We start from the raw sequence: 15,240 nt of genomic DNA, 5'->3' as shown, positions 1-15,240 counted from the left end.
AGGGGGGGGGGGGGGCGCTCCCCTGTAGGCAGGACTTTATACAGGGGGGGGGGGGCGCTCCCCTGTAGGCAGGACTTTATACAGGGGGGGGGCGCTGCCCTGTAGGCAGAACTTTATACAGGTGGGGGGCGCTGCCCTGTAGGCAGGACTTTATACAGGGGGGGGCGCTGCCCTGTAGGCAGGACTTTATACAGGGGGGGGCGCACCCCAGTAGGCAGGACTTTATACAGGGGGGGGCGCTCCCCTGTAGGCAGGACTGTATACAGGGGGGGGGCTGCCCTGTAGGCAGGACTTATACGGGGGGGGGGGGTCCCCTGTAGGCAGGACTGTATACAGGGGGGGGGGCTGCCCTGTGGGCAGGACTTATACGGGGGGGGCGCTCCCCTGTAGGCAGGACTGTATACAGGGGGGGGGGGCTGCCCTGTAGGCAGGACTTATACGGGGGGGGGGCGCTGCCCTGTACGCAGGACTTATTCGGGGGGCTCACCTGTATGTAGGACTTCTGCACGGCCTCCAGTTCATCTCCCAGAGGCACCACAAACTTCTCAAGCTGCCTTTCATGGGAATATGGCTGGATGTCCGGGGAATCCTCCGACCGCAGCTCTATCCGGCTGATCAGCAGGTTTGACACGACTTGCTGCACAGACTAAAGGGACAGAAACAGGACTGAGCAGTCGCCATACGGATTCCAGATTACAAGACTATCATATATGATAGAGGAGCAGCGGTATGGCCCACTGCTAATGGTCTAGGGGGCTGTATGCAGGGCCCATACAATGAAGAGCTGCTGACCGGCAGTGACTGTCAGGGACCCCTGCATGTGGCCACGTTATGAACCCGCGGGCCCGCCAGACCTCTGCATCCAGGAGGAGAGGGTTTATTGGGATATGGGGCTTAGCTCCAGTCGGGGGAGCGGCACACAGACCCATGTGCGGCCTGGGTAACGCAGATCGTCTCACCTTGGTATCACTGCCAGGGGTAGCGCTCAGAGCCAAGATCCGAAACTGTGCCGTGTAATTGCTGAGCTCTCGTACGACCTGGTAAAGAAGATAAATCATTCATCAGGGGTCTGAAGCAATTTAGAGTTTGAAAGGAAAATACTTTTGTTCAATAATAAAGAAAAAAAAAAAAAAAAAAAAGTTCTAGAATTACCGCGTCCTGAACGCCCTCCGTTCCTGCAATGTCAGGTAAGTTGGGAGGTAAGTGCAATTATCTTTATAATCATTATAACAGAGTCCTGTTCAAACATCGCAGACAACTCCTTCACACGAGGCGTCCTACTGTATTTGGGGTTGGTGTTTGATGCCTCCCATCAGCTGGTGTGGCTGGTAATGTGTGGGGTACGGGGCCATCCCAGCACCAATCAAAACGCAGACACTTCACCAAACCATATACAATTAAATCATCTTTGTCACATTAAGGGTTAAAAATTATATATAAAATAATGAGCCGATGGGACGACCTCAGATGTTGGCGGCAGAACAGTAGGATAAATGACAGTCACGCAAGAGAACGTTCATTACATGTAAAAAGCGAAAGTGCATGAACCTCGAGGATTCCCTAGAGACACGCGGTGGGTGCCGCTTATCACCGGTCTGTATATCTTCTGTCATGTATCGGGGTGCTGTGCCGCTTATCACCGGTCTGTATATCTTCTGTCATGTATCGGGGTGCTGTGCCGCTTATCACCGGTCTGTATATCTTCCGCCATGTATCGGGGTGCTGTGCCGCTTATCACCGGTCTGTATATCTTCTGTCATGTATCGGGGTGCTGTGCCGCTTATCACCGGTCTGTATACTGTTCTATATCGGGGTGCTGTGCCCCCTCTTCCCCAGTCTGTATATCTTCTGTTATGTATCGGGGTGCTGTGTCGCTTATCACCGGTCTGTATACTGTTCTATATCGGGGTGCTGTGCTCCCTCTTCCCCGGTCTGTATATCTTCTGTTATGTATCGGGGTGCTGTGCCCCCTCTTCCCCGGTCTGTATATCTTCTGTTCTGTATCGGGGTGCTGTGCCCCCTCTTCCCCGGTCTGAATATCTTCTGTTATGTATCGGGGTGCTGTGCCCCCTCTTCCCCGGTCTGTATATCTTCTGTTATGTATCGGGGTGCTGTGCCCCCTCTTCCCCGGTCTGAATATCTTCCGTCATGTATCGGGGTGCTGTGCTCTCTCTTCCCCGGTCTGTATATCTTCCGTCATGTATCGGGGTGCTGTGCCCCCTCTTCCCCGGTCTGTATATCTTCTGTTATGTATCGGGGTGCTGTGCCGCCTCTTCACAGGTCTGTATATCTTCTGTCATGTATCGGGGTGCTGTGCCCCCTCTTCCCCGGTCTGAATATCTTCTGTTCTGTATCGGGGTGCTGTGCTCTCTCTTCCCCGGTCTGTATATCTTCTGTCATGTATCGGGGTGCTGTGCTCCCTCTTCCCCGGTCTGAATATCTTCTGTCATGTATCGGGGTGCTGTGCTCCCTCTTCCCCGGTCTGTATATCTTCCGTCATGTATCGGGGTGCTGTGCTCCCTCTTCCCCGGTCTGAATATCTTCTGTCATGTATCGGGGTGCTGTGCTCCCTCTTCCCCGGTCTGTATATCTTCCGTCATGTATCGGGGTGCTGTGCTCCCTCTTCCCCGGTCTGTATATCTTCTGTTCTGTATCGGGGTGCTGTGCCCCCTCTTCCCCGGTCTGTATATCTTCTGTTCTGTATCGGGGTGCTGTGCCCCCTCTTCCCCGGTCTGAATATCTTCTGTTATGTATCGGGGTGCTGTGCCCCCTCTTCCCCGGTCTGTATATCTTCTGTTATGTATCGGGGTGCTGTGCCCCCTCTTCCCCGGTCTGAATATCTTCCGTCATGTATCGGGGTGCTGTGCTCTCTCTTCCCCGGTCTGTATATCTTCCGTCATGTATCGGGGTGCTGTGCCCCCTCTTCCCCGGTCTGTATATCTTCTGTTATGTATCGGGGTGCTGTGCCGCCTCTTCACAGGTCTGTATATCTTCTGTCATGTATCGGGGTGCTGTGCCCCCTCTTCCCCGGTCTGAATATCTTCTGTTCTGTATCGGGGTGCTGTGCTCCCTCTTCCCCGGTCTGTATATCTTCCGTCATGTATCGGGGTGCTGTGCTCCCTCTTCCCCGGTCTGTATATCTTCCATCATGTATCGGGGTGCTGTGCCCCCTCTTCCCCAGTCTGTATATCTTCTGTCATGTATCGGGGTGCTGTGCCCCCTCTTCCCCGGTCTGTATATCTTCCGTCATGTATCAGGGTGCTGTGCTCTCTCTTCCCCGGTCTGTATATCTTCTGTTCTGTATCGGGGTGCTGTGCCCCCTCTTCCCCGGTCTGTATATCTGCCGTCATGTATCGGGGTGCTGTGCCCCCTCTTCCCCGGTCTGTATATCTTCCGTCATGTATCGGGGTGCTGTGCCCCCTCTTCCCCGGTCTGTATATCTTCCGTCATGTATCGGGGTGCTGTGCCCCCTCTTCCCCGGTCTGTATATCTTCCGTCATGTATCAGGGTGCTGTGCCCCCTCTTCCCCGGTCTGTATATCTTCCGTCATGTATCGGGGTGCTGTGCTCTCTCTTCACCAGTCTGTATATCTTCCGTCATGTATCGGGGTGCTGTGCTCTCGCTTCCCCGGTCTGTATATCTTCCGTCATGTATCGGGGTGCTGTGCTCTCTCTTCCCCGGTCCTGTATATCTTCCGTCATGTATCGGGGTGCTGTGCCCCCTCTTCCCCGGTCTGTGTATCTTCCGTCATGTATCGGGGTGCTGTGCCCCCTCTTCCCCGGTCTGTATATCTTCCGCCATGTATCGGGGTGCTGTGCCGCCTCTTCCCCGGTCTGTATATCTTCTGTTATGTATCGGGGTGCTGTGCCCCCTCTTCACCGGTCTGTATACTGTTCTGTATCGGGGTGCTGTGCTCTCTCTTCACCGGTCTGTATATCTTCCGTCATGTATCGGGGTGCTGTGCTCCCTCTTCCCCGGTCTGTATATCTTCCGTCATGTATCGGGGTGCTGTGCTCTCTCTTCCCCGGTCTGTATATCTTTCCGTCATGTATCGGGGTGCTGTGCTCCCTCTTCCCCAGTCTGTATATCTTCCGTCATGTATCGGGGTGCTGTGCTCTCTCTTCCCCGGTCTGTATATCTTCCGTCATATATCGGGGTGCTGTGCCCCCTCTTCCCCGGTCTGTGTATCTTCCGTCATGTATCAGGGTGCTGTGCCCCCTCTTCCCCGGTCTGTATATCTTCCGTCATGTATCGGGGTGCTGTGCCCCCTCTTCCCCGGTCTGTATATCTTCCGTCATGTATCGGGGTGCTGTGCCCCCTCTTCCCCGGTCTGTATATCTTCCGTCATGTATCAGGGTGCTGTGCCCCCTCTTCCCCGGTCTGTATATCTTCCGTCATGTATCGGGGTGCTGTGCTCTCTCTTCACCAGTCTGTATATCTTCCGTCATGTATCGGGGTGCTGTGCTCTCTCTTCCCCGGTCTGTATATCTTCCGTCATGTATCGGGGTGCTGTGCCCCCTCTTCCCCGGTCTGTGTATCTTCCGTCATGTATCGGGGTGCTGTGCCCCCTCTTCCCCGGTCTGTATATCTTCCGTCATGTATCAGGGTGCTGTGCTCTCTCTTCCCCGGTCTGTATATCTTCCGTCATGTATCGGGGTGCTGTGCTCTCTCTTCCCCGGTCTGTATATCTTCTGTCATGTATCGGGGTGCTGTGCTCTCTCTTCCCCGGTCTGTATATCTTCTGTCATGTATCGGGGTGCTGTGCTCTCTCTTCCCCGGTCTGTATATCTTCCGTCATGTATCGGGGTGCTGTGCTCTCTCTTCCCCGGTCTGTATATCTTCTGTCATGTATCGGGGTGCTGTGCCCCCTCTTCCCCGGTCTGTGTATCTTCCGTCATGTATCGGGGTGCTGTGCTCTCTCTTCCCCGGTCTGTATATCTTCTGTCATGTATCGGGGTGCTGTGCTCTCTCTTCCCCGGTCTGTATATCTTCCGTCATGTATCGGGGTGCTGTGCCCCCTCTTCCCCGGTCTGTATATCTTCTGTCATGTATCGGGGTGCTGTGCCCCCTCTTCACCGGTCTGTATATCTTCCGTCATGTATCGGGGTGCTGTGCCCCCTCTTCCCCGGTCTGCCATTAGGGGTCCATACACTCTTACACGTACTGGATGCTCCATTATCACCAGAGGTCGTCACGTCTGTTATTTAATATATGAATTTTAACCCTTAACGTGCAATAAAGATGAGTTTATTGTGTCGGATACGGTGGACTGGTACATACTGGGGGGTACCCTTGCAGGTTGCTTTGCTGAGTTTACCTGACAGTAGGCATGATTGCCCAGGGACTTGTGCGCCTCATCGATGACCAGGCACTTGACGTCACTGGCGGGACAGGCGCCACGGGTCAGATCATTCACCATGATCTGCGGGGTCAGGAAGAAGACTCTGTGCTTCTGCCATATCTCTCTGCGGCTCTGCGCCTGGGTGGTTCCTGAAAGTACACGGAGAACACACGAGATATAGGATGCTCAGGGCGCGATACTGCGGAGCGACCGACCAAAACGCATCAGCCACGGCATACACTCGTCAGCCATAACACTCACACCTGTGGGACGTTATTATTTTTCCTGAGAGCTCACAAACCCTCATTTAAAGGGCATCTGTCAGCAGTTTTGTCCCTATGACGCCGGCTGACCCGTTACATGTGCACTTGGCAGCTGAAGGCATCTGTGTTGGTCCCATGTTCTTATGTGCCCGCATTGCTGAGAAAAAGGATGTTTTATTATATGCAAATGAGCCTCTAGGAGCAACGGGGGCGTTGCCGTTACACCTAGAGACTCTGCTCTCTCTGCAGCTGCAGCATCCTCTGCACTTTGATACACAGGACCAGGCAGTGTAAACATCATCACATCTGTCCCTCTCAAAGTGCAGAGGATGCGGCAGTTGCAGAGCCTCTAGGTGTAATGGTAACGCCCCCGTTGCTCCTAGAGACTCATTTGCATATATATTGAAATCCTTACAATTTGATTTGGATCCGATTCAGAGGAATCAACTGCTGATTTGGGTCAAATTTATTCAGAAACTGCTCCGATTGCCCGGATAAGTTTTCTCTGTGTCTCGCCTTAATTCTCCCGAATCAAATTACACAGAATTCAAGTTCAGCAGAATCAGATTTTTTTTTGAAAAATGTGGGTTGAATTTTGGAAAGGATTCGCTCTTCTCTAGTCACCAGTATCAGACCAGTGGGGGTCCAGCACCGGGCAGCGGCACCGAACACCGCGCCGTACCCCGTTTAGGGTACTTTCACACTTGCGGCAGAGGATTCCGGCAGGCAGTTACGTCGCCAGAACTGCCTGCCGGATCCAGACGCAAAATGATGCCATTTGTCAGACGGATCAGGATCCTGATCCGTATGACAAATGCATTGAAATGTCGGATCCGTCTCTCCGGTGTCATCCGGAAAAACGGATCCAGCATTAATTTTTTTCACATTTTTTGCGGTCTGAGCATGTGCAGACTGCAATGCTGGATACGGCATTAATGCATTTCAATGGGAAAGTGTTCCGTAATTTTGGATGGAGATAAAACCGCAGCATGCTCCGTCCTGAAAAGGCAAAGAGACTGAACTGAAGACGTCCTGATGCATCCTGATCGGATTACTCTCCATTCAGAATGCACTAGGATAAAACTGATCAGTTCTTTTCCGGTATTGAGCCCCTAGGACGGAACTCAGCGCCGGAAAAGAAAAACGCAAGTGTGAAAGTGCCCTTAGTGGTTGTGCTTGGTATTGCAGCTCAAACCCATTGACATGAACAGGACTGAGCTGCACAAAGACCATGCGAGGAAGAGGCCGCAGCTCATCTTTCTAGTATCACCAGAGCAGGATATCGGGGTCTACAGAAGGTCGGTCTCACCAGAGAGTCCAGCTCCAACACCCTCAGTAATTCCATTAGAGCGGCCACTGCAGGGGAAATGCAGTACTACAAGCCGACCCCTCAGCTGCACATACAGGTTTGTTACAGACCATATGCTGCAGATGAGAGGTGTCCCGGCCGGTCCCACCGCCTTTACGACATCCACATCCCCTAAAAGGGTCTTTATTGTCGGGGAACATAGACATAAACTTCTAATGCTAATGGCAGGTTTTAGACCTACAGCAATGTTCAGCCAGCTCCTCCTAGTTGATGAACAGAATGTGAAACTTCAGTGAAGACTGACACAGGAAAGCACTAGAGGGGAGAACCAGTATAGAATCTATAAGTTGTTCTGGGTTTGCCGAGCTCAGTAACAGAGGACAGGCCATGAATGTTTGACTGTGAGGGTCCGACCTCCGGGCACCTGCCGATGTTCTCTCTTATACAGGTGCAGGGGCTCCTCCACACGGGTGGCCGGCTGCGGCTGTCAGGGCTGTACATTATACGAGGCGAGCCCAGTAGGTTAAAACCTCCCCAGTCACTCCCCGTCAAGCTCTTACACGTTTAGTTTAGGGCTCATTCACACGGACGTATGTATTTTGCGGTCCACAACACACGTAAGACATCCCTGCTGCATCCTTTTTATTTGCAGACCCTGTGACTTTCGCATCCGTATGTCCAGTCCGTAAAAGGATAGACCGTGCACAATGCAGACCACGGATCAACTGACGTCAAGGGATGCAACGCAGACGCCATCCGTATTTTGCAGATCAGCGTTTTGTGGACGGCAGAAATACACAGGTCGCTTGCCTGAGCCCTTAGGTTCACAAGACAGCCAGGTGACAACCCATACGATTATCTGGACAACTTCCACGGTCACCCAGCTTTCCCGGTCTCCTGAACAGCACCACTATCCAGTCATACATACGCCAACCACAAGATAACTCACGGCCGGGATGTCACCCAGCTTTCCCAGGTACGGATACGCCCGGTTCTTTACCCGTCATCTCCGCCATGTGCGCCTGGGGGATGCCCATGACCCGGAAGCAGGCCTCGATCTGCTGCGCCACCAGCGGTTTGGTCGGAGCCATGAAGATGATTTTCCCGGACGGGTACCAGCGGTAGAAGTTGTACATGACCACGGCGGCGATGAAGGTCTTGCCCAGGCCGGTTGGGAGGCAGACCAGGGTGTTGTGCAGCAGGGCCGCCTGCGCCATGGAGAACTGGTACTGCCGCAGCGGGTAGTTGGTGGGGTAGATCCAGACACCGCCGGCTGACAGGTCAAAGCCCGGTAAATTCTGGATGTCGGTGGCATGAGGAGGGGGGCAGGCGGGGGGCGCTCCGCAGGGGCCCGGCCCATGGGGCCCACCTTGATTTAGAGATTCCTCAGCCTCATATACAGCCACCAGCAGAACATCATCATCATCCTCCTCCTCCTGCCTGGCAGCCAGGGGCCAAACTGGTGCATTGGCCCTAAGTGGGGGCCCCTGTGAGGACGCATTTTTTCTGCAATTCTTTCCTTTACTATTTTTAGCAGAAGGCTGCGGCAGTCTCTTCGGCTCAGGGGCCACAGCAGGGCCCCATGTCTGGAAGAGGGTCTTTTGCTTCCCGTTCATCCCTCCGGCTCCATGTGAACGTGACATAAACACGACATTACGGTCCGGGGATTGAAATCAGCGCCCCGGAAGTACGTCACCCACAGTCTCCTCTTGCCGCATCCAATATGGCGGAGGCAGCTCCCCGGTCACGTGATGCTTGCGGTCTTCCGGCCTCCAACCAGGCTAATAAAGTTCGATTGAATTAAAGAAGAAAAAAAAAAAGCACGTGTGATGGCAGCGGCGGGGGAGCCGGTGAGGGAGTGGAGCCGGGAGAAGCTGCAGAGCGAGGAGCTGCCCAAGAAGGACCTCATCGCCTTCCTGCAGCAGCATGCCTCCGAATCGGTACAGAGCATTTCGGGAAAACTGCGGAACTACAACTCCCAGCGGGAGGTTTTCACGGGCATTGTAGTCTATAAATGTCTTGAGAGCTGTGGTCAGACTTATTGCTAATGATCCAGTAAATATTCCCTCAGATTAATGGTGAGGACCCCCAAAGAATATTGGGGGTGACTAACTGTAACTCCCATCGTGGAGCTCAGACCTAAAGCCTGGTGGGAGTCGTTGTCCGGCGCTCAGTGTAGCTTGGAGTGGGAGGAGGGGCTGACAACTACTTTGCGTACGTCTCTGGCTCCGACAAAATTCCACTATGGATAGTGCTGGATTACAGCGGACCCCCAGCGTTGCTCTCCTATCGCCGCCCTGTCCGCGATTACGGTAATCTGCAGCAATGTCACACGAGCCGTGACAAAGTCAGGTGGAACTGCCCTCTAAATTCTGCGTCCCTTGTAGGCCGTATAAATAGATTCCCCCCATCATCCTCCTCCTCCCGCCCGGGGGGTTCAGTTACCTCGGTGCCGTCAGATCCGCCCGAGCACAGCTGTCACCGCCCGCCCTGCAGTCTGTATAGGACATAACTGACGCCAGTAGTCGGGGCCATCCGACCACGCTAGGAGTTGTAGTTCCAGAGCTCTGCGGGATGATGTTCTAACTTGTGCCGTTTATTCCACAGTTTCTTGCAGAACATAAATTACTTGGAAACATAAAAAATGTGGCGAAAACCGCAAAGAAAGATCAGCTGATCGCAGCCTACGAGAAGCTCTTTGAGTCTAAGGTGAGCGCGACAAAGCCTCCGGGGCCCATCTGGACGCTTAGCATGTCGATGGGATAGGTGGGGGTCTTGCCTCTGAACGAGGCACGGCTGTAAATAAAGCAAGTGCGGATGCGATGCGTTTTTCATGGATGGTTGCTAAGAGACCTTGCTGTATACATTCAGTTTTTCATCGTGTGTGTGCAAGACGCATCAAAATGCATTGCACCTGCGCGATAAAAACTGAACACGAGCGCAAACAAAACGGAGTGGACTTGCTTGTGAAATCGCACATTTTTCACTGAAGGCCTCCGGACCTAATCCGCACACGCTCGTGTACAAGGGGCCTTATGGTATATCCCAGGGCTGGCCAACCTGCAGCTCCAGCTGTTGTAAAACTACAACTCCCACCGTGCCCTGCTGATAGATGTAGACAGACTGGGCATGCTGGGAGTTGTAGTTTTGCAACAGCTGGGGAGCCACAGGCTGGCCATTCCTGGTATATCCTATCAACATGCTAGAAGTGTCCACCCCCAGGGTCCTGTCCGGCGGACCCTATAACGTGGCCGGACCTGTGAAAGGATTCGTACTTCCCTGATCCCCACCGCTGGGTTCTGGCTGTTTCGCTTTGCCACCGCAGCGCTCCGTTCTCCCCACATCAACATCCAGTTTGATACGGGGGACGCAACACATGGGGGACACATCATTGGCTGCGGTGGAAGCCACATTGGGGGGGGGGGGGGGGGTCTGTCCAAAAGGCCTCTGGGGCGAACGACCACTTTAGCCAGGGGGTAAAAGGCGCTCCTAATAACGTACATTACATAACGTATCGAACCTTGCCTGAAAAGAGCGCTAATATAAAATAATAAATCTTTATTGTCTCATTTTATAAAACCAGGAATCGCAACCTCTGCTGTCAGAGTAGAATAGGCTCGGGTGCAACCCCAATTGCGGGGGAGGGGTATTGCAGATTTTACTCTTATACCTCAGAGTGGATTACTTGAGTTTAGGACGGGGACCTCTCCGCACCCTGTAATACTTAGTAACCCTCTCTAAGCACATATAACAGTGTTACTGGAACACATGGACCCATGCCGGCCGGGGTGCACAGCAACGGTTGCGGCTGTCTGGGGTTTTGTATCAAGCCAGCGTATTATACTGGTTTCACACTAGCGGCGGGGGAGTCCGGCGGGTGAACAGCCTGTCGCATCCGTCCTGCCGCTAGTTCACGCGTGCCCCTGGACTGCCGCTACGTCCCCATTGACTATAATGAGGGGGAGGGCAGCGGTACGGCAGGGCGAGAGGCAGCCGCACTAAGGCTACTTTCACACTTGCGGCAGAGTGATCCGGCAAAACGTATGACAACTGAATCGGGATCCTGATCTGTCTTAAAAATGCATTGCAGGAACGGATCCGTCTGTCCGCTTGTCATACAGATTTTTTTTCACATTTTTACCGGTCTTCACATGTGCAGACCAGAAGGACGGATCCGGCATTAATACGTTCCTATGGAAAAAAATGCCACATCCAGCATTCAGCCAAGTCTTCAGTTTTTTTTTGGCCGGTGATAAAACCGTAGCGTGCTGCGGTTTTATCTTTTGTCTGATCAGTCAAAACGACTGAACTGAAGACGTCCTGATGCAACCTGAACGGATCGCTCTTCCTTCAGAATGCATGGGGATAAAACTGATCAGTTTTTTTTCCGGTATTGAGCCCCTAGGATGGAACTCTGTGCCGGAAAAGAAAACCGCTAGTGTGACCCTAAAAGTACTGCATGCAGTGATCTATTCTGAGATAGGCAACATAAGAGTAAAATCTGCAATACCCCTCCCCTGCAATTGGGGTTGCACCCGAGCCTATTCTACTCTGACAGCAGAGGTTGTGATTCCTGGTTTTATAAAATGAGACAATAAAGATTTATTTCATATTAGCGCTCTCCAGACAGGTCAGGCTTGTGCTCCTCATGCAATAACTGTTCTGGAGCCCCTTTTCGCCATGCTCTGCCGTTCCTCCTTCGGTCTTCCTGAAAACCTATGAATAAATTCATAACTGGGCTTTAGGCCCCGTGCAGACGAGCGTTCCTCCCGCAGCGAGTCCGCATCGCAGCTCCCGGCCTGACAGGATTCACCCCTCCTTCTGTCATTTCAGCGCTTCAAAGGAAAGGACAGCGTGGATTCCGCGACTAAAAACGTCAAAGATCTCAAGGTCGATGATGGAAAAGCCGGCGAAACGACGGCAGAAGAAGTTGTGGATGAGGTAAGCTCCAGAGAACGTCTACTGCGTGGGTGTATAGAGGTGTATGCGGTCATAGTTACCTTTTCTTTCATGACTAGGGCCCCCCAAAATACACCAAGTCCATTCTGAAAAAGGGGGATAAAACCAACTTCCCGAAGAAAGGGGACACTGTCCAGTGCTGGTACACCGGGACGCTGGAGGACGGCACCGTGTTCGATTCCAATATCGCTACCAGTAAGAGCACTGATTTATGAACAGCAGAATCCGCTTGTTTGACACATTTCACCCTTGGTATTGCAAAGGCTGAATCCACAAAGGGTTAACCAGGTGCAGATATAAAAGGCCAGTTGACGTGAGATCTGTAAAGCTCTGCAGATTTCCCACCTACGACCAGGACGTTTCCAGGATGCATTTTGGCTCCGGATGCGTCCCGGGTGCATTGCGGCAAACCCGCGCGAGTAGGTACCCAATTGCAGTCAGTTTTGATTGCGTTCCGTTGAGGTTTTTATCGCGCGGGTGCAATGTGTTTTGCACGTGCGTGATAAAAAACTAAATGTGGTACCCGGACTTCTTCACTGAAGTTCAGGTTTGGGTTCGGGGTTCTGTAGATTGTAATTATTTTCCCTTATAACATGGTTCCTAATACAGAATGCTTAGTAGGTCAATTGAGGGTTAAAAATAAATAAATAAATTTGCCTCCTCCAATTGATCGCGTAGCTGCCGGTTTTTCAGTTCTTTCTTCAGGACCAGTCAAAGGACCTGTGGTGACATCACTGAGCTCATCACATGGTCCATCACCACGGTGATATACCATGTGACGTCACCACAGGTCCTTTAGCCGGCAGCTCATGATTAAAGAAGTAAGAAGAGACCGGCCGCTACGCGATCAAGGAGGAGGAGAGTTAATTTATATTTTATTTATTTTTAACCCTCAATTGACCTTCCACTATGCATTCTGTATTAAAGAATGCTATTATGTTCCCTTATAACCATGTTATAAGGGAAAATACAGTGAATAGACTTTCATCTTAGCAACCATGCGTGAAAATTGCACCGCATTCGCACTTGCTTGCGATTTTCACGCAACCCCATTCACTTCTATGGGGCCTGCGTTACGTGAAAAACGCACAACATAGAGCATGCTGCGATTTTTACATAACGCACAAGTGATGCGTGAAAATCACCGCTCATGTGCACAGCCCCATAGAAATGAATGGGTCCGGATTCAGTGCAGGTGCAATGCGTTCACCTCATGAATTGCACCCGCGCGGAAATCTCGCCTGTGTGAACCCAGCCTTAGGGCATTGAGATCCGTCATAGGGGCTCAATACCGGAAAAAAAGCTTCCCTTTTGTCCCCATTCATTGTCAATGGGGACAAAACGCCAGATCCAGCAAAAATGCTTAGCCTAAGGGTCACCTGGAATTTTATGGAGGTTTTAAAGCAGATTTTCCTGCAGGTTTTTCAGCCAAAGCCAGAAGTAGATTAGAAATATAAAAGGAGAGGCTTACTCATCTTTCCTCAAAACCCCCTACAAAAAAGACCTGTGTGAGCCTACCCCAAGTCTGCTCTTCCCGAAACAGGGCCATGCTTGGTATTGCAGTATTCGCCTGACTATGGCTGACCTGCAATACCAGATGTGGCCCGTGGGCACTGAAGGAACAGAAGCGAGAACCATTACTTACCGCCACCCACCGCTGACTCTTCAGCCCCCACTACTTTCTGCTTCCAGATTTTGGCCTGACACCCTGGAAATGCCAAGAAAGGCCCATTCTGCCAATCACTTGTCTTAGTGGTGGTTGTCAGGGAGTGGAGAGCTGTGGGGCCTAATCTGAACGGCACCTGAAAAACAGTGACATTCGCATTCTATTCTGGACTTTCTCCCTGGATGTGATCCGTCTCCACGTAGCCTAGAAAGTCTTTTTTTGAATGTCAGGATCCAGCGAGACCTGACTTACGCGTTTGTAACCCTATGGCTCCAGGTGCCTGACGGGTGTGTTAAAAACCGCTATAGAAGTTAGTGGAGAGGTGGCCGCACCTGGCCCTGTCCATTGAAATCTGTGGAAATTGCTGAGCCAGGAATGTTGAAGATGGGAACACAATGTGTATAGACGTATAAGATTTCCCTTTACTATTTACTTCATCAGGTGCAAAGAAGAAGAAGGCTACCAAGCCTCTGAGCTTTAAAGTCGGCGTGGGTAAAGTTATAAGAGGGGTGAGTATGATACGTGCACGCTATACGGCCATCATTGTATTCGGGGGACTCGGTCTAAACCTAATCTAGAAGGAGAAGCTTAACTGGTCTGCATTTCTTGCAGTGGGATGAAGCGCTTCTCACGATGAGCAAAGGAGAAAAAGCCAAACTTGAAATCCAACCAGAATGGGCCTATGGCAAGAAGGGGCAGCCTGATGCCAAGTATCCTTCCATCGCACGTCCCAGCAGGTTCTGCACAAGCCTTTCTTGCGCTGCCTCCCATTTCCTAAGCTTTCATTCTGAACTTGCTTGGCAAGGACAAATGGCAGCTTGGATTCTGAGACCCACACAGTTGGGTACATGTGCAAACATGGTGGTCACCCAGAGAGCTTGGGGAGCAGCCGAATCCTGATATAATGCACTGGGAATAGCGATCAGCAAATCTATTTATATCAGGCATGCTCAACCTGCGGCCCTCCAGCTGTTGCAAAACTACAACTCCCAGCATGCCCAAACAGCCTACAGCAGGGCATTGTGGGAGTTGTACAGCTGGAGGACTGCAGTTTGAGCATGCCTGATTTATATGAATCAATTTGATAAAAAATTAAATAATCAGCCTCCTTGAGCAGCTGCTCCCCCTCCCCTGTGAGGTTTGCTCCTGAGCCATTGCTCGGAGTAGCTGCCGCGGCTATGCTTTCGCATGTATTCAGACATGAGTGGTGCAGGCACAGTTGGCATCTGCTGTTCAGGTAGCAGCAGAGTCTCTGCGCTTGCACCACTACTGGCAGGAACAATCCAGGTAAGGTACCACATAAGTCACGTCCACTTTTCCTTAATGGCATTACCCAGAATCCCACCCAACGCGAAGCTCTTCTTTGAGGTTGAGCTGGTTGCTATTGAATGAAGAGCTTGCAGAAATTTGCCCTCAAAACTGAATGTGAAAGCCTTGTTTACATAGGTGTTGGCAGCAGTTCTGTAAATAAAGGAGACGTCTTCAGACTTCTGCTGACAGTTTCCCTTTTAGTCTTGTGTGTCCTCACTTCGTCAGAGTTACTCAAAGGGGTTGTCTAGGCTTATAGGAACATGGCTGCTTGGCATCACACCAGTCCAGGGGCGGTGGACCGCCACTTTATTCTGTTTCTGGTAGAGGGGTATTCCCTTCTGGGACATTGATGGCATATCCGAATTTTATGCCGTCAATGGCTCCGCTGGGA

At 51.8% G+C, this 15,240-nt stretch overlaps 2 protein-coding genes across 4 annotated transcripts in view; one reads left to right on the top strand and one right to left on the bottom strand.

Annotated features, from left to right (window-relative positions):
* FANCM (FA complementation group M) overlaps positions 1–8,689 on the bottom strand; it is a 92,488-nt gene extending 83,799 nt beyond the window's left edge. The window contains exons 1-4 of one of the 3 annotated variants that reach the window (XM_044271640.1): positions 7,914–8,689; positions 5,318–5,490; positions 960–1,037; positions 488–646 (exon numbers count right to left, since the gene is read on the bottom strand). In XM_044271640.1, coding sequence (XP_044127575.1) covers positions 488–646; positions 960–1,037; positions 5,318–5,490; positions 7,914–8,556 — 1,053 coding nt within the window. In that variant the 5' untranslated portion in view covers positions 8,557–8,689. Of the gene's footprint in view, positions 1–487; positions 647–959; positions 1,038–5,317; positions 5,491–7,862 lie in introns of all 3 variants that reach the window. The other 2 variants (XM_044271639.1, XM_044271641.1) reach the window with 2 other exon arrangements.
* A 9-nt stretch (positions 8,690–8,698) lies between these two features.
* Positions 8,699–15,040, top strand: FKBP3 (FKBP prolyl isomerase 3). Its single transcript, XM_044271643.1, has 7 exons — positions 8,699–8,853; positions 9,521–9,622; positions 11,747–11,854; positions 11,932–12,067; positions 13,980–14,047; positions 14,151–14,248; positions 14,876–15,040. Exons 1-7 carry the CDS (start codon positions 8,743–8,745, stop codon positions 14,928–14,930), a joined length of 678 nt encoding a protein of 225 aa, XP_044127578.1. The 5' UTR covers positions 8,699–8,742; the 3' UTR covers positions 14,931–15,040.
* The last annotated feature ends 200 nt before the right edge of the window (positions 15,041–15,240 follow it).

Source organism: Bufo gargarizans, chromosome 11, assembly GCF_014858855.1.
Source record: "Bufo gargarizans isolate SCDJY-AF-19 chromosome 11, ASM1485885v1, whole genome shotgun sequence".
In the NCBI taxonomy this organism is placed as follows: domain Eukaryota; kingdom Metazoa; phylum Chordata; class Amphibia; order Anura; family Bufonidae; genus Bufo; species Bufo gargarizans.
This window is presented reverse-complemented; position numbering and strand designations above follow the sequence as displayed.